This window comes from Nematolebias whitei, chromosome 6 (genome assembly GCF_014905685.2).
Source record: "Nematolebias whitei isolate Nwh7 chromosome 6, NemWhi1, whole genome shotgun sequence".
NCBI lineage: Eukaryota > Metazoa > Chordata > Actinopteri > Cyprinodontiformes > Rivulidae > Nematolebias > Nematolebias whitei.
The window spans coordinates 45,990,157-46,011,298 of NC_056503.1; the positions used below are offsets into that span (position 1 = coordinate 45,990,157).

Genomic DNA, 21,142 nt, shown 5'->3' on the forward strand with positions numbered 1-21,142 from the left:
ACTAATGAGGGGATAAACACAAACACTTGGGGAAGGACAACAGGTGGCAGAGGCAGGAGCTGATCACATGAGGGAGAAACACTGAGGAGGGCAGGACAGATGACACAAGGATCACAAACACACACAGATCCTCTCGGACTTCTTTACCTTTAGACTGAAGAAGTCTTTTGAATAAAAGACGAAATGTTTCAACGAAGAAGAATTCGTCCAGAGGACCTGACTTGACCTTGTTAGACCATATTAAAACCATTTTTAATGAAACATAAACTTTATTTTAATCTCCAGCAACATTTATAACCCAGAGATAAACTTCCTTCATCTTCGTTTTTCCTCCAGGTTATAAAGGTGAGAAAGGCTCAACGGGGACTAGTGGAGAGCCCGGTTTAGAAGGACTACCAGGACAAAATGTAAATAAAGGTTCTAAAGGAGAACCAAGTCAACCAGGACCAGGAGCTAAAGGCCCCCAAGGAGAGGAGGTATTGGGCCTGAATGAGCACAATGATCTGATGAGACTTCATCAACTCTGGTGCATAAATCTGCTGCATCGTGTTTAAACAACACTCAGCAAAAACCAGAAACCTGGATCAGAATAACTCCATGGTTCCTCAAGGAGGAAACAAAGAGGTCTGAGACAAGTCATCCAGAGTTATGACACAGGTTGTTATCCTCCACAGGGAGTTCCAGGATGTCCTGGAAGTCCAGGACCAAAGGGACCACCAGGACATCGTGGAAACTTTGGCCCTCCGGGACCATGTGGTCCTTGTGGGCCAGAAGGACCCACAGGACTACCTGGAAGCAGAGGTCCGACAGTTACATTTCCTGTTTTTTGTTTGTGATTCATAAAGTGAATAACACCAAAGAAAATGCTCCAGCATGTCTCACAGCTGTTGGTTTGTCTTGGGTCCAGTTTGAAAAAGACAAGAAATTCTAAATATAAACTTGTTTTATAAAAGTTTTGTATAAATGAAGCTCATTGTCACACTTTGGTATCCAAGCATTTATTCTTTATTAAAAACAACAACAGCTACTGACCTCAGAGATTTGTTTCACACAAGCTAAATGAAAACCTTTGGTCCCAGGTCCTCCTGGGTGTCCTGGTGAGAAGGGCTTAGATGGTCTTCTAGGGGACAAAGGCCCTCCAGGATGCCATGGACCCCCAGGTATGTGAACCGGTGCTCAGCTGGACTCTAGGTCAGTTCTCCAAAACCGTCCTCTCAGGGACTTATAATCTGATTTGTGTCCTCAGGACCTAATGGACCTCCTGGAAATCCTGGTCCAGCTGGTCCTAAAGGGAACCAGGGACAGGATAGGATTCCTGGACCTCCTGGAGAGAAAGGAACCATGGGAGGTAAAACAGCTCATGTTAGATTATGACTGGGTTTGAGGGGTCCGTTGGATCTTGTAGAAGCAGATGTTGGATGGGTAGACCAGATCTAACTGGATGTTGGGGGTAGGAGTGATAAAACATTTTGAGACTTAAAACTCAGTCTGTGGTCTTTGAATCATAAGAACGAAAGACTTATAAACTTACAGTTTCATATAAATGTAGTCAGGCATGTGTTTGCTGTTGGTTGGATGTAACAGTCCAAACTTCACCTCTTTGAGTATTTGAGAATCTGGCAGTCTTAAGTTGTTCTGCTGTCTGTGAGGAGTCCTGATCAATAACCTTCAAAACCCAGATCTGTGGTTTTATTTGGGCAAAATAAATAATAATAACCCCGAGTTAAAACTGGGCCATTCCAGATCCCTGATTTGGGTTCCAGCATCTACACAAAACTCCGCCCACTTTTGGATGAAAGCAACCCCTTGACTTTGACTGGCACTGCAGTAAATGAAATTTGCTAACAACATTGCTTTAAGTGCCTAAATATTCTGTAAGTCAGTCAAACCATTGTTTATGTTCCTGATGATCAATGGTCTTTACAGAAAGACTTTCAGAAATATGAGCTGAAGTTCATCAGACTGGACCAACTGCACGGTCACATGCAGACAGAGAGGGGATATATTTCTCTCAGTCGTCATGCTCTTCTTTATTAAACTGGTTTATTTAGCTGTTAGTCATGAGTGGAAGTTACTTATTTTACACATGCTAACTAGCATCCTTTAATGTAGGGTAACATGTGGCTTTTACTTTCATTAAATAGTGGTATGGATAAAAATAACTCTATAAAAATAAAAGAATAAATAACTGTTGACATCCACATTGTGGATTTTTTTTTTTTTTTGTCATGAAGTGATGACTTTTTTTTCCCTTGCTGCTAATTTTAGTTTGTCGCTATGATTTTTACAGTTTGTTGTGTTTTTTTTTACTCCAAAAAGGGGCGGGGCAGACCACAACTTATCAGTTCAAAAGTCATCATTTCCTCTATTCATGTTTCTGGTTGGTGGCTCAGTTGGTAGAGCTGTTGCTTCTCAGCGAGAAAGTTGTTGGTTCAAATCCCAGCCTGGTACCATTCTGGGTGGAGTTTGCATGTTCTCTCAGTGTATGCATGGATTTTCTCCGGGTACTCCAGTTGCCTCCCACAGACCAAAAACATGCATGTTAAACTGATTGGTAACTCTAAATTGTCCCGAGGTGTGAGTGAGAGAGTGAATGGTTGTTTGACTTGTTTGTCTCTATGTGTCCCTGTGATGGACTGGAGACCTGTCCAGGGTGTCCCCCACCTCTCACACAGTGATAGCTGTACATGGACCCCAGTGACCCCTGCAACTCAAAAATGAAAGAGCGGGTAAAGATAATGGATGGATGGATGGATGGATGGATGGATGGATGGATGGATGGATGGATGGATGGATGTTTCTGGTTTTCTGTTTGATGTGTGGGTCTCTGCTGGTCCAGTTGTTCCTCTTAACCAGAATCCCACTCTGGAACTGCTCCACGTTTTAGCACATCGCAGCTTTGTCACCGTTTTGGTATTTAAAATACAAAGCAGCTAAAAAACACAACTTTTCATTTGGGGCCTTTAAAGTTCAACTGATGCTGATCTGTGAAGCGAATTAAACTATAATTTTGTTAATAAAACACGTAAAAAGAGAAAAACGCTCATGGTAACATTAACTATAGAAACAGAGAGGTGTGTGAACACTGATCGATGATGTGGAGTTCACTCATCTGTCAAACAGAAACACTATTTACTGTAAAAATACCAACAGAAATGATAATATTGTCCTCAGAGAAGCTCCTTCTTACCTTCATGAAGTGTTCATCCCAGTTTGGTCACAAAATATGTTGTTGCTGTGGGAAGATTGTTCTTCTCATGACAGCCACTGATGACAGTCTCACATGCTGTTGTTATGCCTTTAATTTGATTAAATAACTTTCAGATTCATTTCTTGTTTCACCTCAGAAATTGGAGTCGGACCTAAGGGGCCGGATGGAGACAATGGTCAACCTGGTGAGTCTTCAGGTCCAGTTTTGTTTGACGTTCAGTCCGATCTGAGGAAAAACTAAAAAGATACCTCTTCTTGTCCAAACCCAGGTTATCCAGGAGAGAAAGGCCCCTCTGGATCCTGTGGACCCCCTGGTCCCTTCGGTTCTATAGGAGACCCAGGTTGCCCCGGTCCTCCTGGACCCCCTGGTCCTGCTGGGTGTCCTGGAGCAAAGGGAATTTGCATTAATGGAGAGAAGGGAGACGAGGGATATCCTGGAGGAAAAGGACCCAAAGGTGAGGGGTCACATCAGAGTTCAGTCTCACGGTGGGTTTATTGTGTCCTCACCTGCTGCCATGAAGGTGGGTGATCATGTATTTGTGTCTGTGTGTTTATCTATTTTAATTAAATTCTTCAAATACAAAAATAGATCCAGCTCAGTCAGTTTGACACATCTGAGTTAAGACAGTGTGGTAGTAGTTGGGATGCAGGCGCAGCCGGAAGGGTTTGTCTGAACGCGTCAGGATACAATAAATCAGATAAATCACATCAGCATCGATGAAACATCTGACAGGAGTGAGGTGGAACAGTTCGCGAGCTGCTGTGGAGACAACAATCCGTTTCTGAATCTGTGACTGCTGGAGACCAGTTGTTGACTCAAAATTGTAAGAAATTTTTGAGAAAATGTTGAATCTTGAACTGAATTCTGATTCTTGAGCAAACAATGAACCATACAGCTGTGCGGCCAGTTGTCTGAAAATAACTGCCTGTTTTCATGTTCACAGCCTGCCAAACCGTGCCAGACCACGTGTAATATTTAGTTGTCCACCGACTGTACTCCCACAATCCTGAAGCAAACACTTCCTTTGGCCGTTCAAATCGAAACCATTTCCAACAGACTCTAAAACACTTCTTTTATCCCGTGTATATTCTTTAAACGCTCAGTGAAAGCCTCACTTGACGATGGTTGCACATGCTTTTAGCAATCTCCTTTTCACTCTCTGTTGTTACATTCTGGTACCACGGGCCTGTTCTAGTTCTTGTACTGTTATACGTACCCATGGTCTGTACGAGTTGATGTTGGCTGTCAGTTGTTTATATGTTCTTCTTCTGTCCTACCACTTGTGTATTTGCTGCCTCGTGCCATCATTGATAATGAGAATTTGTTTTCAGCTGATGGATCTGATTTAAATAAAAGCCAAATAAACAATTTAAAAAAAATTGTACCCACTTCGGATCACTTTGTACCTACCTTGGCAGCAGTGGTGTAGTCTACGCGATACACGGGTATACAGCGTATACCCACTAGAAAAGCTTAAGATTTTCAGTATACCCACTTAGAAGGGCTCAGTGATACATGACAAATCATTAGGCATGTGTCATTAATATGTTAAACGACAGTTAAACACTTCCGTAACAATCTATCTATATACAGCACTTGTTTATGACATTCGCTTATCCAGCAAATTATTGTATACTTCAGTATCTACTAGGGGTTGAACGACTACAAAATTTTTAAACTCGACATTAACATAATAAAACTCGAGTAGAACTCGAGTAGTTGATGACATCATAGGATCTCAAAATGAAAAATATAAAATAAAACCGCAAGAAAAACATAATTTATTATTTACAACAACAAAAAAAGACCAACAAAACATTGGGAGCATATATTATGCTCCTACTATTTATCATACTGCAAATAAGTCACAGGAAAACCAAAACTATTTTTTATTATTAAGCTGTAAAAGTGAAAGAAATCACGTGCAGCACATCAAAAACGAAACTCAAAACAGTGGGGCGGTCGACCACCCCGTTCCACCGCCAGCTGTGGTGCGCATTAGGTTTAGTTTTAGAGATTAATATGTTTATAGGTTTTTTAAAAGGTTTAGAGATTAATATTTTTTTTGCTTTTTGTTTGTGAAACAAGGTCAGAGGAAGCTTGTTCTGGTTCAGTCGATTGGACCCGGTGTTGCACCATATTCTGTGACCTGCAACAGTGCATGCAACACCGCCCCCTACGGTCACAATATACGGTGGTCACAGAATATGGTATAACACCGGTTCGCAACAAGCTCCAACCAGTCAGGTAGTTGATTCATTTTTTGTTTCCTTATGGTAGTTGAACCAGAAGATTCATCTTTAGTGAAATATTTCCATGCTAGTGATGCATTTCTACTTGTTTGCCAAGACTGGGCCTGCTCTGCTCAGTCCATCTGCTGGGAGGAATCCATTTGGTAGCTTCTACTAGTAGCCCGGTGCGGATCACGTGACACAATGACGTCACCACGAATACTCGATGTGAAATTTTAAAACTCGACAGATGTCCTAGGAATCAACCTGTCGATTACTCGAGTAGTCTGTTAAAGCCGTAGTATATACTACTTAATACTTAAACATGTTTTACTTTGATACTGTTTTATAAGTTCTATAACATGTTTTTAATACAAAGCCGAATGTTGTACAAAATTTGTTCATTTATTCAAATATAAGCTTCAGAGAAATTTGGAAATGTTCAATATGCTTAAAAATCCAAATAAATTGACGATTACATTGTACTAACTGGTGTACTTTGGTTTCTAAGCACAGTATACCCACTACAAAAATGTAGACTACACCACTGCTTGGCAAGTATTTATAATTCAATCTTCTGGACTACATTTCAGAAAGTATTTGTTGCACAATTATTTTTGAACATGTGTAAAATTGCAGCAACATGATTTGTGACTCTGTGACTCGTACAAAGAAAGTGAGAACCACCACAAACATTTTGAGACGTTTTGGAGACTCCCTCTGAAATGCTGTTCACCAACTTGTCTCTGACAATTGCAGCCCAGTCAGACTCTGGCTTTAATGTCAGCAAAGCTGAAAAATGTCCCTCGACCTGACTACAAGCTGTTTAATCCCCTGAAATCTGGAAGATTAATCCATTCCATTGTATCGAGAACAAGCAGAATATGCCACAGTGTGTCTTTCAGGCGATGAGGACACTTTCAGTTCTGAACATCCTGTCATCTTACAGAATATGACAAATAAAAAGTGTTCCCTCTTCTTCTTTAGGCCTGCCAGGCAGTAAAGGTCCTCCTGGCTCTCCAGGTCCTGGTTACAAAGGTGATAAAGGGCGTAAAGGAGAACCAGGTCTCCAAGGACCAAGTGGTCCTTCTGGTGACACTGGTCCACAAGGCAGTCCCGTCAGTACCATCCACACACACAAAAGAGGAACTTTGTTTTTATCATTGAGTCCATGTTGGATGAAATCATTTGGTGTTTTGTTCCTGTTGGCAGGGTTGTTGTGGACCACCAGGACTTCCTGGAATTAAAGGTACAAGAGGCGAGATTGGGCCCAAAGGACCAATTGGTAAGAACTCTCAGATAAGCAGCTCTCATAAAAACACAGTGATTACTGCTGATACCTTTAAACTGAGTCTGTTTTATTCCTAAACATCTGCATGTTGGAGCTCATCAGGTTAGTGAAGCCTTCTGTCAAACATCAGAATAAAACTTTTCAGAATTGAAAAAATTCTACCAGAGGACAGCAGGCGAGGCTGGAACACTACCACACACATTTCCTGGTGCACCCAAGTAGTTTAATGTCATCTGTACACCTCCTCACCTTTATTGGACTGAGACGTGGCAGAAATCCTTTGATAATAGGATGTAAACTGTTTGTATATTTCATGAACTGAAAACTTAAACGAGGCAAGGTGCGATGACCTGATGCCTGGTGAAACCTGTTCAGATTGGTGACCAACATATTCTGACCTGAAAACAAGGAACCAAACAGAAGACTGAGTCCCAGGTCAAGATTCAGGTTCCAAGAGACATTTTGCCTTTCTGGTTCAGACCAATCTATTCTTGGTAAATAGTCTAATAGGAATGATCTCACAGGTTTTGAGTATATTTAACCAAATACATATTTAGACACAGTTTTGACATTTAACCATTTATACTTGTTGGAAAGACTGGGATGATCAGAGCCTTTTCAACATCGAGAGGCTACAACGAACCTACAAACTGCACCGGGTGACGGTCCTTGAATTGCAGTATTCAGATCATGGCACTCTTGTGTCTCAGACCTTCAGCCAGTTTGTGGTGCAGCAGGTCTGGGCTGACCATCACCATCAAAGTAGAAGTAGTTTGCTAATAGAGTGTCAACATTCCACCCACAACAACTGGTTTACATCATTCAAATACCCATTGAGCATCCTTTCCAAAAACAGTAGCATTGACAACATGGTCCAAAACCAAATCTACCAAGTGTCATCTACCTTTGGAAAAATCAGACATTGAGATTTTCAGAGCAAGACCCTACACCTCCACACTAAAGTATGTTCGTACAGTTCCAAGCTATGGTAGTTTATGGCTGGCACATCAGGACCCTGGAATGTTTCCTCAGACTCTGCCTTCAGCACATCCTGGGGATCACTTGGTGCGACTCATACATCACACTGAGAAACTCTGCAGAACACAGACCATAATCACAGAGTGATGACTGGCTGGTATTGGTCAAAAAAAAAATACCTGGTGGCTGGTAGACAATGTAAGACCTGGATAGTTAGAACAAGGCCATCTCTCAAATAACAAAAAAGACAAACGGCTAAATAAATTGATATGTTCCAGTGACATCACCATTACATACACAGGTCCCATCTGGAGTAGGACATGTGGTGAACTACTCAGTCATCAGAAACCCCACTGCTAAAAGACAAAAGTGGACAACTTCTTTGGATTTACTGGACAACCAAAAACAAGCAAACAACTGTACTGAGCATTCTCTCAGTCAGGAATGAAGCATCGTGTATGCCACAGATAAAGATAAGATGTTAACATTTCACCTTGTAGTCAGAGGCAGAGTCTGTAGACACTGGGGGAACTATGACCATCATCTTCACCAAGGTATGTATTAAAAGTCCTGGTGGTAAGGTGTCAGGAGGCCTATGACTGAAACTGAGAATCAACACTAAAACGAGATGTCAAGATCAGATTCACCCTGAGGTGCTGAAGAATAAGCTGCCAGATATCTCTCTCCTTACCTTGCTTCATCTCTTTGGGGAATGTTGTGGGAAGTTTATATCATAATTATACAAATAAATCAAGGACTAACAGCTGGGAGATTTATTTGAACAGTGATAAGATGGTTTAAATGGTTCAGTCTTTCTTTGTGAGTACCAACCATAATGCTTATCAATGTGGTGGTACATTCTGACTCCAATCAGCGTTCTCAGAGCACTGTAGCCATGATTAACCAAAACACTGACATCCATGACACTTCATTTTCAGTCTTCTGCTTCTACAAGAACACCTTGTCTCCTAAAACATCTAAGACCCTAACACATACTGGTCTTGGACTTCAGGGTTAGTTTTACTGGAACTCTGTTAAACAGATATCAATGTTTACATTGGGCTTTCTGACAGATCTGAAATATTCTGGTGGTTTGATGCCTTCCAGTAAATCATAAATAAAAATGCTATTCACTGACTAAAACTGAATGTCTGTGGATATAATGAATCACCTCTCCATCCAACGTTATCTGTTGGATATGAAACATAACAGCGGTTTGCAGCTCGTTCCGTTGGTGTTTGGTTCTGAAAGAGTTGTTCTCTGCGTGTTTTCCAGGTATGAAGGGAGAGAAAGGACGACCAGGTTTCGCTGGGCCAATGGGAATTCAAGGACCACCTGGGAGAATCGGTAACACCTAATTAGAGACTTTAAATATATCCTGTTTGCATGCGCTGCTGTATTTTTGGAACCAGCGTTTCTCATATATTTACGTAGATTTAAAGTTTATACTGCAGCCAGCCTCTGGGGGTTGCTCATTTTTTTCATTCATGGGATTTACTTGTCTAAATAAAGTCTAAATAAAGGTTGAATGAAAATTTTATCTCAGGTTTAACTTCTGGTTCTGGTTCTGTGTCTGTTTCGAGCTATGCTACATGTTAATGCTCTCAGCACCTACCTGAGCTCTGTAAACTTGGGGATGCACTGCGTGTAACACTTTTTACTGCCCCCTGCAGGTGAATCAGGGAGTGACGCAGTCGCTAATGTGGTGTTGGCACCTGGAGACCCAGGGGAAGAAGGAGACCCGGGGAGCAAGGGAGCAAGAGGTCTCCCAGGGCCCACTGGAAACCCTGGACCTCAGGGTTGGTCATAATATACTACATTAAAGATATGTATTACCATATATTTTTATTGAGGAAAATCAGTTTCATGCTGCGCTGTATTTCCTGGCTTCAGGTCTGAAGGGTGACAGTGGGAGGAAAGGTCAGACAGGAAATCAAGGAGGTCAAGGGTTGAGAGGAGAAACAGGAAGCAAAGGATCAACTGGTCCGAAGGGTATGAAATGATATCTCCTCCCTCTGATTGCTTTGACTGCATTAAAACAAGGTCTAAATGGGAACAGATTCTTTTGTTAGTTGACTTTTACTCATCTTGGTGAGTTAAAACAATCTCTGCTGGTCTGACGGCAGCAGCGTGACTTCACACCGCAGGAAGACTCTTCCTGAACCAACTCTGTGTTTTCAGGTCAGGCAGGAAAGCGAGGTCCTCCTGGATCTAAAGGTTCCTGTGGACAACCAGGTGAATTACCTGTCCCACCAAGGAGAAATGGCTTCCTGTTCACCAGGCACAGCCAGAACCACACCGTTCCAAGTTGTCCGAATGGATCTTCTTTAATCTACAGCGGATATTCTCTGCTCTTCATCAACGGCTACAGCCGCGCTCACGGACAAGATCTGGGTACTATGACACCACAGCTTTCAACTATTTGTCTAAGTCAGATGATGCCTGTCCATATGTTTGTTAGCAACAGATTTCATGAACCACAGAACATGTTTAAATGAAACTCTAAGAAAGTAATTACCGGACAGGGTTTTTTTTTCCTTTCGGCTGCATCCTTCTTCAGGGGTCTCCACAGTGAACTAACTCGCATGAAGTTGTAGTTTCACTGGATATACATCTGCAAAATATATATATTTTAAAGTCAGCATGTGCCATAACAATCATCACACCTGAACTAACAAATAAATAGCTGTAACTCAGTTGATTTTACAGATACTGAGCTAACATTAGGTGTGGTTGTAGCTTAGAGTCATCTTCATGACAGTCTTGAGTGGTGGAAGTATAAATCTGTTTGTGGTATTTCCATCATGTTCTGAAATATCTAGAACCAATATATTCCCAATTTTGTGGTCTTCAGACATTTCTTAACAAAAAAACGTCAGTGGTAGGAACATAGATGGTAGGAACGTCAGTGGTAGGACCTTGAAGAGTGGCTCTGACGGTCTCTCTTCATGTAGTTCAGGTCGATGCTGGTTCGTCATCTTGGTTTTCTTGCAGGAACATTGGGTAGTTGTCTCCAGCGTTTCAGCACCTTGCCCTTCCTGATCTGTGAGCCTACCGGAGAATGTAAATATGCTGAACGCAACGACTACTCCTACTGGCTGTCCAATATCAACCCACTGGCAGTTAACCAGCCGACCAGCGACGAGGATCTGCTGAAGGCTAAAATCAGCCGGTAACTCACGCACACTGATGCTAAACCACTTTAGAAGAGATGCAAAGAAAGCGTCTTTCAGTTTGATTTGGGTCTTGGAGCTCTGAGGAGCCTTGAATAGGTTTATGTTCTTGCAGCCATTTTGCAGTCTAAAACTGAATCAAACCACAAACAAACAAATAATACATACACATATACATACACACATACATACATACATACATACACACATACATACATACATACATACATACATACATACATACATACATACATACATACACACATACACACATACATACACACATACATACATCCATACATACATACACACATACATACATACATACATGCATAAATGCATAAATGCATAAATACATACATACATACATGCATAAATGCATAAATACACACAGTACATACATACATACATACATACATACATACACACATACACACATACATACACACATACATACATCCATACATACATACATACATACATACATACATAAATGCATAAATACACACAGTACATCCATACATGCATACAAACAAACAAATGAAGCCATCAGCAACGGGTCTATCCATGCCCACCTCACAGTGGGTCAAACCCAAATTAATTGTCATCATTTGTGTGGTTATTCCTGGATATTTAAGTCTGTAGCCTTGGATGTTTCTTAATAACCCCAAATCTGGAGATAGAACAGATTTTTAAATTCTGCTCTATTCAAATTACTCTCCTAAATTAAACAGCAGGTTAAGTTGTTCTTTCTCTGCATTTCATACAAGCAACATCTACATAAATACAGCTGCACTGTTGAGTCTGTACCTGAGAGGAATGTAACTTACACACCGTATTTGTGCCAAGTGCTAGATGATTTAATGTAGTGGAGGAGGCTTTTGAAGATGTCTGGCTCTTCACTGTTTCATGGACATGGCACAGTTTTGACAAAGAAGTAAATCACAGTTTGATCCTGTGCAGGTTTTATGAATGTGGGGATGAGAGCACATGGTAAGTTCATGGTTGAAGAGTGGTCACCCAAACTTTCTCAAGTGGTATGAAACTTGAACTGCTGGGTACAAAATGAGAGTAAGAGGGACAATGTGACCAACAGCCCCCTAACTGATCTAATTCAGGTGTGTCAGCAGGTGTGACACAGTTTCAGGTGCATTTCATGTGTTTCAGGTGTTCTGTGTGTGAGGCCAGAGCCAACGTGATTGCTGTCCACAGTCAGACCAGTTTGATCCCAGGGTGCCCCACCAAGTGGAAGGCACTTTGGTCTGGATACTCCTTTGTAATGGTAAGTTAAAGTGTTCTTGTTTCAGGCTCTGATTAGACCAACAACCCTGACCTTTGCTTTGCATCTTGGTCTGCAGGAAACAGGTTTGGGTGCAGAGGGGTCAGGCCAGCCTTTGGCTTCACCTGGATCCTGTCTGGAAAACTTCCATAAAATGCCTTTCATCGAGTGTAACGGAAGCCCAGGGCACTGCAGATATGACAGCGGCTCCTACAGCTACTGGCTGGCTGCTCTGGATCATCGCAATATGTTCAGGTAAAACTGTGTGCACAACGCACACAGGTACACAACCTTTCAACAGTGTGCTCAGGAACCCAGGTCCTTTATGGATTACTGTCCAGAGGACCTTCTATAGTGAGATGTGGTAGCAGGTGGAAGAGAGCCTGAGGAGGTAGAGATAAGTTCTGGAGGGAGGAGGAATTAGTTCAGTAGAGTGTACAATAAAGTGAGATATACAGGTGCATCTCAAAAATTAGAATAATGTGGAAAGCTCTAATTTTTTTTGTCAATCGTTTCGGAAAGTGAAATTCATATTTTACATCTATTTATAACACAACTATTTCTAACTTTTATTTCTTGTCATTTTGATGATTCTGGCTTACAGATAATAAAATAAAACAAAAAGTCGGTATTCCAAAAAACTAGAATATTCCACAGTCAGCTTTTGGTACTTTTGTCAGTGTGGGCAGGAGCCGAGTCCTGTTGGAAAATAAAATCAGCATCTCCATAAAGCTCGTCAGCAGAAGTAAGCATGAAGAGCTCTAAAATCTCCTGCTAGATGCTGCGTTGACTGTGGACTTTAGAAAACCCAGTGGATCAGCACCAGCTGGACCCAAACCATCACTGACTGTGGAAACCTCACTCTAGACTTCAAGCAACACGGATTCTGGACCTCTCCACTCTTCCTCCAGACTCTGGGACCTTGATTTCCAAATAACATGAAAATTTGCTTTCATCTGAAAAGAGGACATTGGACCACTGAGCAACAGTCCAGTTCTTTGTCTCCTCAGCCAGGTAAGACGCTTCTGATATCTCTGGTTCAGGAGTGGCTGGACTTGAGGAATGAGACATTTGTAGCTCCTTTCTAGGAGTTAATCAGCTGATTAGGGTGAGACACCAGGATTCACCAAGACTGAACCTCTTCGCAATATTCTCATTTTCTCAGACCCTGAATTTTGGCTTCTCATCACCTATAAACCTTAAAATCACAAAAAATAAAGGCTTAAAATGTTTCACTCTGTGTGTGCTGAATTCTAGAATTGTGCCGCTCAAGGTGGCTATGTGTTGGAGCAGCTCTGTTACATTCAAGTTTGAGTTATTGCTTTTGAAAATTTTATTTTCTCTTTTTATGGATGTAAATCGCTTTTTTTTTGGATGATTTTTTTACTCTGGTATCAGATGCTGTGCAGCTGGAAGGATTTTTACTGAAATCTTTTTACTTTTGGACATTTGTTATGATGTGTAACCATAACAACAAGGTATTTTTTAACAACCAGGAGCATCTGATTAACATCTCAAAAGCTCAAATACCTCAACTACAGCACCAAATCTCAAATGAGTTGAAAAGGAGGCTCCGTGGATGAATTCCCGTCAACCTGGCTGCGGTGCGTGAGTGCCTGACTGCCGAGATCCTGGAACTGATGGGAAACTCTGCTCGTGACAACGGGAGGACCTGGATCATCCCCCAGCACCTTCAGCTGTCTGTTCGTGGTGACGAGGAGCTCGACAGACTGCTGGGAGGAGTGACCATTGCTCATGGAGGAATTCTGCCCAGGAGGACTGAGAGGCCCACCGGATCTGACAGCAAGCTGGATCGGGGTGGATGGATTGGTATCTGTGGCCAGATTCTTCAGATTCACTGCAGGAGATCCTTCCTGCCCACATTTATCAGCATCTATAACAACGCTTGAATGAAACAAGGATGATGGGCTACGACAACACTTAATTTCCCTTTGGGATTAATAAAGTATTTTTGAATTGAATTGTAATGACCCTATGTAATACATTAGTTTCACTTTCTGAAATTAATGACAAAAAACAACTTTTTTTCCAACATTCTCATTTTTTGAGACATATCTCTACAAACATCAGTATCACCGACATATCGACAGAGGTACCAGATCTGGACCAAAACAAAGTTTTTTATCTGAACACATGATTTGTTAAATTTCAATAAAATGAAGGTATTTTAAATCTGTGCACATCCCACATGTACAATAACTAGATTTAGGATGGCCTGTGGTTTGACAAGCATCCAGATAACACATGAGAGAGAGCAACCAGAGTTCCTGTCACTAACGATGAAGAGCTGAGAAGAAACTAGAGGTTTTCATACAGCTGTTGTGTGTTCATCCATCCTGTGGAGAGTGTAAAACTTGTTTGGTCTTGTAAATTCTCCTGGTCTCTCTCTGTTGCTTTAAATCGATTAAAAACAAGAAAAATAAGACCTCTGATGGCAAAGGACTGTCCACTAAGCCAGAAAAATCAACAATTAGGAGGTGGTTTACAACGAGTAATCTTTTGAGAGGAGACGTGCAGAATCCAGATCATGATTTGTAGATCATGACATCTTATGCCACAAGCTCGTAGATATTAGCTTCTCATCACTCTGTTGGCTGGTTTTCAAACTATCTTTCAGGTCGGAGGCAATGTGTTCGACATAACGTACTACATCTAGCTACCTAATGGTTACTAATGGTGTGCCACAAAGCTCAGTTTTAGGACCCACTTTTTTTACAATTTATAATGGTCAAAACATTCCTAACGCATCCTTGCATCTCTATGCTGACGACACTGTTGTCTATTGCTAAGCTAATACAGTTGCCAAGGTTTTCCAGCTTCTACAGTCTGCATTTGACATCATTCAGTCAGACTTGTTCCATCTCAAGCTGGTGCAAAATGTTGACAAAACCAAAGGGATGTTGTTTTCCAACAGAAAGTCAGTGCCAGCAACTCTTCCTTCTATCTCATCCATATTCCTATTGAGTTTGTAGATTTCTTACAAATATTTGGGAATTTTGGTCGATGCACATCTCTCTTTTAAACCACATATTGAAAACTTGATAAAGAAACTGAAATTAAAACTGGGTTTCTTTTTCAGAAATAGATCTTGTTTAACTCTGAATGCCAGAAAACGCCTTGTAACCGCTACCTTCCTACTGGCCATTGACTATGGTGACATTATTTACATGAATGCCCCTGTCAGCACCTTGCAGATGTTGGATGCTGTCTATCATGGTGCGCTAAGATTCATAACTGGTTGTAACTACCATACCCATCACTGCTCAGTACTCCTTGGTCAATTGGTCATCATTATCTATACGTAGGCTCTCACACTGGTTCATTTTCACCTATAAATCCCTCCTTGGTCTGAGACCTTCTTTTATCTCCTCCCACATGTCACGCCGTCAGTGCAGTTACAACGTGTGCTCTCAGGACATCGTTACCTGCAGTGTTCCCTTAGTGCGGACTGAACGTGGCAAAAAGGCCTTTTCCTACTCAGCTCCTGCACCTGGAACACCTTGCAACAGGAACTGAAGTTGTCCACCTTGATTTCTTTAAGGGGTTTCAAGCATTTGATAATGTCAATAGAAACATCAAAACAAATATGTTCTTGTTTTTGGTATTTTTACGTTGTTTACGCCACCTTGGTTTATTATTTTATAACGCTACTTTTATTTTAATGGCATTTTACTGTAGTTTATTGTCTGTTTAAAACAGGTCTCTTTTGAAAATGAGTCTTTGTGATTCAGTGAGACTAACCTGTATAAATAAAGGTTGAATGAATGAATCCAGAGTTTGATCGATCTACAGACTTGGATGATAATTGGAGGAAAACTCCATCTAACACCTTAGAGATTTTAGCAGAAGATAAGTCGTGTTTACTGAGACAGGGTTTGAATTTTTACAGACATATCTAAAGTTGATATTTATTATTGTGATCTCTAAAATGTTGTATTTTAATGCCATTTCCATTTATTTAAATTCGTTTTTATCCTGCTGTAATCTGCTCAACAACCTGCAAGTGGCAGCGTCTTCTTCCTAATCTGCAGCTCAGAGCAGGTGAGCTTCACCTGCAGGCTGGTTCTCATTTCTCTGTGGTGTTTTGCAGAAAACCCAGAGGTTGGTTCGATACTGGAAACTCACTGGAAGAGCACAAACGAATCAGCCGCTGTCGAGTCTGCATGAAGCAGATATGACCATGAGGGAAGGACAGCTGCTGCAACGGATCATCCTCTGAGGACACCAACTCTGACGGAGCAACATTCAGTCTCAGGACACTTTCTGAACCAGAGCACTTGAATCTGATGGACTTAAAGAGCCAGGACGTGATTAGTGAAGTCCTTCTCTTTCTCCCTTTTTCTGTCCCAGCAGCTGAAGATGAAGCCAGTGACGGATGAACCAGTTTAAACTGATCTATTTTTAGTGAGATGCACCCTGGGAGTTGTAGTTCACCTCCTCACCTTCTATGTCCATGTATCGGATGGTTTAGTAAAGGTGTTACCTGACTGGGCCGCGACTGTTGGAGTTCACCAACTAGTCTCCAAAATGTCTCAAAACGATTGCACAGGTTCTGAACCTCCTCTCAGAAGCTCACAGAGACATCGCAGGCGTCTGAAAGACTTTGCAGTTTGGTTTATGTAATTCTACAGTTCTAGATCTATATTCTGTACAATAAAATATTGTCATCTCTCTTGTAAATGAGTCCTCAAGGCTCAGTGGGATTTACCTGTCTAAGTAAAGGTTGAATGAAAAAAAAAAAAGATCCAAAATACAGTTTTACAAGTCGTGCACTCAAAAATAAGACATGGTTTTTATAAAAACTGTCAGCTCAAAACACGTCTGCACGTTGGTCACAAACAAAGTTCAGTAAAACTGCAACAGATGAATTGTTTCTTTCTTTACAGTTCTGAGTCTCCGACAGTCTCAGAACTGGTTCTGAACCAGGAAGCAGGAACATTAAAACCTCTCAGGTGCCTCCACTGACCCATTTTACCCCCGTACCTCCATTTTGTCCCGTTCACTTGATGAGAAACAACAATTATTAAGTGCTTTTATTCTGATGGTGCAGATTTAAAGACGATGTACCTACTGAACTTTTAAGTTAGATTTTTTTAAAATACAACATTCAAATCCATAACATAAAGCTTCTTTTTTAATGAATAAACTCTGAGTGTCTTTATCATTTGTTAGCAAACAAAACGTTTTAAATGTTGGTGGATAATTGTGAAGCACAGCGCCCTCATGTGGCCAAACTGACGTTTTACATCAAACAAAGGTTCAAAGCCTGATCATGTGAGGAAACAAAAGACAGAAATAAAAAATTTGATCTTTAAATGAGCATATATAAACGACAATTATATATAATAAATATATTATGACTATATTATGAAGGTAAAAACATTTTAACTTCTTAAAACTCAAAAAATAAATCGTACTCATTTTCCCTTCTGATAAACCTGTACATAATGGACGGTTTTCACAGCAGTGCATTGTGGGACATGTAGTTCTGACCTGAGAGAAAGATTTGCCTTATTTTAATCCAAGCATTGACTTTATTTAGTATAAATGTGTTTTCAGGGCTGGCTGTGGTTCTGATGTCTGAATCAATAAAATATTAAAAATAAAAATCACGAGTTCTGAGTTTGTCACAAAAGAAAAAATGTTTTAATAAACTCTTAGCTGGATAGAAATAACACAACCTGATGATTAAAATCTGACTTGCAGTCAGAACAAAAAGAGCAGCTGTTTAACTCGAACACACTGAATCGGATCAAACGAACCAAACAGGAAAAAGAAAATCCAGAATTTGTTTTCTCCTCTGTGTTTTTATTAACCAGAGTTTGTTAAATAAAGTTAATTTAAGACAACAAAAAAACTGCTAAACTGAAAGGATGAAGCAGAGTTCACCCAGACAACTGAACAGAATTTGACCTGGACCTCCTGTCCTGGTCTGGGGTTTGTCTTGACCCGGTTCTGAGCTCCAGCTTCTGTTGAGTTTGGTTTCTTTACATCTGCGTGTAAAGATCCTACTTTTTTTTCTGTTGGTTGAAATTCTGGTCACAAATGAGGAAAGTTTAAAGCGTGAGATTGGTGCAGCTTCAGCAGTACTGTGGACGCTGGGCCGGTTCGTTGTGGTGAAGAATGAGCTGAGCTGCAAGAAGAAGATCTCTGTTTACTGGGTAGTGACCGAAAGATACCGCCTCTGATACAAGCGGTCCAAATGAGTTCTCTGCAGGATCTGGACTCTTCCTTAGTGATAGGGGGGGGCTGAGTTGAGATGTTTCCCTGGACACCTCTCTAGACAATTGTTCCGTGCATGTCCAACTAGGAGGACACCCTGGGGAAGACCCAGGACATATTAGACTATGTCTCTCAGTTGGCCTTGAGACATCTTTGAGTCCTCCCAGAAGAGCTGGAAGAGGTGGCTGTGGAAAGAGATGTCTGGACCTCCCTGCTCAAGATGCTGCTCTAGAACCTGACTCCAGAACCATGGGGTTCTGCGAGGGAACAGGAAAACAGCAGCATCAAGTTCAAACCGTTAGAAATATTTCCTCAAGGACTGTGCACACATGAGTGGTAGGCTGATGTCACCATGTGCCATTTAACGATCCAACTCAGCCTTAAGTAGTGAGTGAGGTAACCAGTCGGAGTCAGAGACAGGTGCTCAGAAACCGGCACCGCCCACTCTACAGGTGCTGCAGGAGATGGTAGAGGAACGACAGAGGAGCTTTGACTCAGTCACAACATAAGATTTTAAAACCAGACAAATATTTATACTGTTTCACATGTAAACAACAATTATAAAGCAGTTAAATATTTATATTTATTGTAGATGAATCAAACTATCATCAGTTTAAACTCAAATAAAATCATGACGAGTTTAAAGGCTTGGCATTCTTTGAGTAAATGCACGTCACCCGCTGCCGTCCAGCAGAGGTCAGAGAGGGTCATGTGCCATCCGTCAGCCCTCAGGGTGTGTGTCAGCAATGACTCTCAGGTACCACCACACCAGACTTCTTGAATCAGCCCCTGCAGTTAAGGATCCACTGAAGGATGATGGATCTCTCAAGTCCTGGTTCTGGTCTTTGATGGGGTCGGGTTGTTTTGTCTCTGTGGGGTCAAAGGTCACAGCAGTTGCATCTGCAGGGATCCAATAGTTTGTCTGCAGAACCGTTCTGTTGTCGCCCAAAAACTTTCCACATTCATTTAGTTCAGACTCGGGTTCTGACTGTCAGAGAGCCGTCCTCCTCCTCCTCCTCCTCCTCCTCCTCCTCCTCCTCCTCCTCCTCATCCAAATTAAACTAAACTGTTTTTCTTTAAGAATCTCTCCGTGACTCAGAGTAGAAACAACAACTGTACGCATCACAGCCAGGAGGCGTGATGTCATCGCTCCGTGTGTGTGTTCATGCCAGCAGGTTCTTGGAGACGGCTGCTTGCTGCTAATGTGTCTCCATGGCGACCAGCGGCTGCTAATGTGCTGTTTATTAGCTCAGAAGATGATGATGTTTGTGCAGATTCCTCCGACGAACTCACGGAGAAGAAATCGATTAAACCCGTTAAACACGTTAAACAAGAAGTTTTTATTTTAGAACGCTGACTTCTGTTTGACGGTGGGGAAATAAAAATCTAACATTTGTTCGTTAAAGTTTAACAACCGATCCAGGATCAGTTTTCAGGTCCAAACCCACCTCGAGTTTTCATGAAATAAAAAAAAAAAATCTGTTTCATTACCTTTAAAAGGGTTTAATGAGGCTGTTTTTGAATTTGTTATTTGAACAAACATCTGGGTTCTGCAGATTCTTCTTTTAATCCTTCTGAGTCAGACATCATCTTCCTGTTTGTCTCAACTTTTCCATTAAACCAACTTTAATGAGTTATTTTATTCTGACGTGTTAAAATTTAAATTTTAAAGCCACTTTGACTGACTTGGCGGTGTTGAGGAGATTGGACTCATTTTCCTGGTTGTTGGAATCGTTGTTTGCTCTGGTGATTGACCGACCAACAGATGAGGTCAGGCAGGAATCCTCGTTGACTATAATGTTTGCAGATGACATTGTGATCTGTGATGAGAACAGGAAACAGGTGGAAGAGAAAATGGAGAGGTGGAGGTATGCACTTGAAAGAAGAGGAATGAAAGTCAGCCGTAGTAAGACAGAGTCCATGTGTTTGAATGAGAGGGAGGAGGTGGAACAGTGAGGCTACAAGGAGCAGAGGTCACAAAGGTGCAGGACTTCAAGGACTTGGGGTCCACCGTGCAGGAAAATGTGGAGTGTGATAAAGAGGTGAAGAAGAGAGTCCAGGCAGGATGGAGTGGATGGAGAAAAGTTTCAGGAGTGATTTGTGACAAAAGGGTGTCAGCAAAGGTCAAAGGAAAAGTTTACTAGACAGTGGTGAGACAAGCTATGTTGTATGGTCTGGAGAAGGAGACATGGACAAAAAGACAGGAGACAGAACTGGAATTGGCAGAAATGAAGATGTTGAGGTTCTTCTTAGGAGTGACAAGGATGGAGAAGATTAGGAATGAGATCATCAGAGGTACAGCACAGGTTGAACAACTGGGAGATAAAGTTAGAGAGACCAGACTGAGATGGTTTGGACATTCCAGATGAGGGACAGTGGTTTGGACATGTCCAGAGGAGGGACAGTGGTTTGGACATGTCCAGAGGAGAGACAGTGGTTTGGACATGTCCAGAAGAGGGACAGTGGTTTGGACATGTCCAGAGGAGAGACAGTGGTTTGGACATGTCCCGAGGAGAAACAGTGGTTTGGACATGTCCAGAGGAGGGACAGTGGTTTGGACATGTCCAGAGGAGAGACAGTGGTTTGGACATGTCCAGAAGAGGGAGAGTGGTTTGGACATGTCCAGAGGAGAGACAGTGGTTTAGACATGTCCAGAGAAGGGACAGTGGTTTGGACATGTCCAGAGGAGGGACAGTGGTTTGGACATGTCCAGAGGACAGACAGTGGTTTGGACAT

The 21,142-nt window shown here is 41.6% G+C and overlaps 2 protein-coding genes across 2 annotated transcripts in view; both read left to right on the top strand.

Moving 5' to 3' along the window:
- Window positions 1-16,362, top strand: part of col4a3 (collagen, type IV, alpha 3) — a 54,238-nt gene extending 37,876 nt beyond the window's left edge. Inside the window, exons 35-50 of the mRNA XM_037677908.1 lie at window positions 337-476; window positions 675-801; window positions 1,080-1,160; window positions 1,247-1,348; window positions 3,348-3,395; window positions 3,480-3,665; window positions 6,430-6,560; window positions 6,655-6,727; window positions 8,987-9,058; window positions 9,385-9,510; window positions 9,605-9,703; window positions 9,893-10,105; window positions 10,706-10,883; window positions 12,052-12,166; window positions 12,243-12,418; window positions 16,275-16,362. Of these exons, the coding sequence (XP_037533836.1) occupies window positions 337-476; window positions 675-801; window positions 1,080-1,160; window positions 1,247-1,348; window positions 3,348-3,395; window positions 3,480-3,665; window positions 6,430-6,560; window positions 6,655-6,727; window positions 8,987-9,058; window positions 9,385-9,510; window positions 9,605-9,703; window positions 9,893-10,105; window positions 10,706-10,883; window positions 12,052-12,166; window positions 12,243-12,418; window positions 16,275-16,362 (1,955 nt within the window). The remainder of the gene's footprint in view (window positions 1-336; window positions 477-674; window positions 802-1,079; window positions 1,161-1,246; window positions 1,349-3,347; window positions 3,396-3,479; window positions 3,666-6,429; window positions 6,561-6,654; window positions 6,728-8,986; window positions 9,059-9,384; window positions 9,511-9,604; window positions 9,704-9,892; window positions 10,106-10,705; window positions 10,884-12,051; window positions 12,167-12,242; window positions 12,419-16,274) is intronic.
- Window positions 16,363-19,152: 2,790 nt separating this feature from the next.
- sst1.2 (somatostatin 1, tandem duplicate 2) overlaps window positions 19,153-21,142 on the top strand; it is a 5,201-nt gene continuing 3,211 nt past the window's right edge. Inside the window, exon 1 of the mRNA XM_037677909.1 lies at window positions 19,153-19,163. Coding sequence (XP_037533837.1) covers window positions 19,153-19,163 — 11 coding nt within the window. The remainder of the gene's footprint in view (window positions 19,164-21,142) is intronic.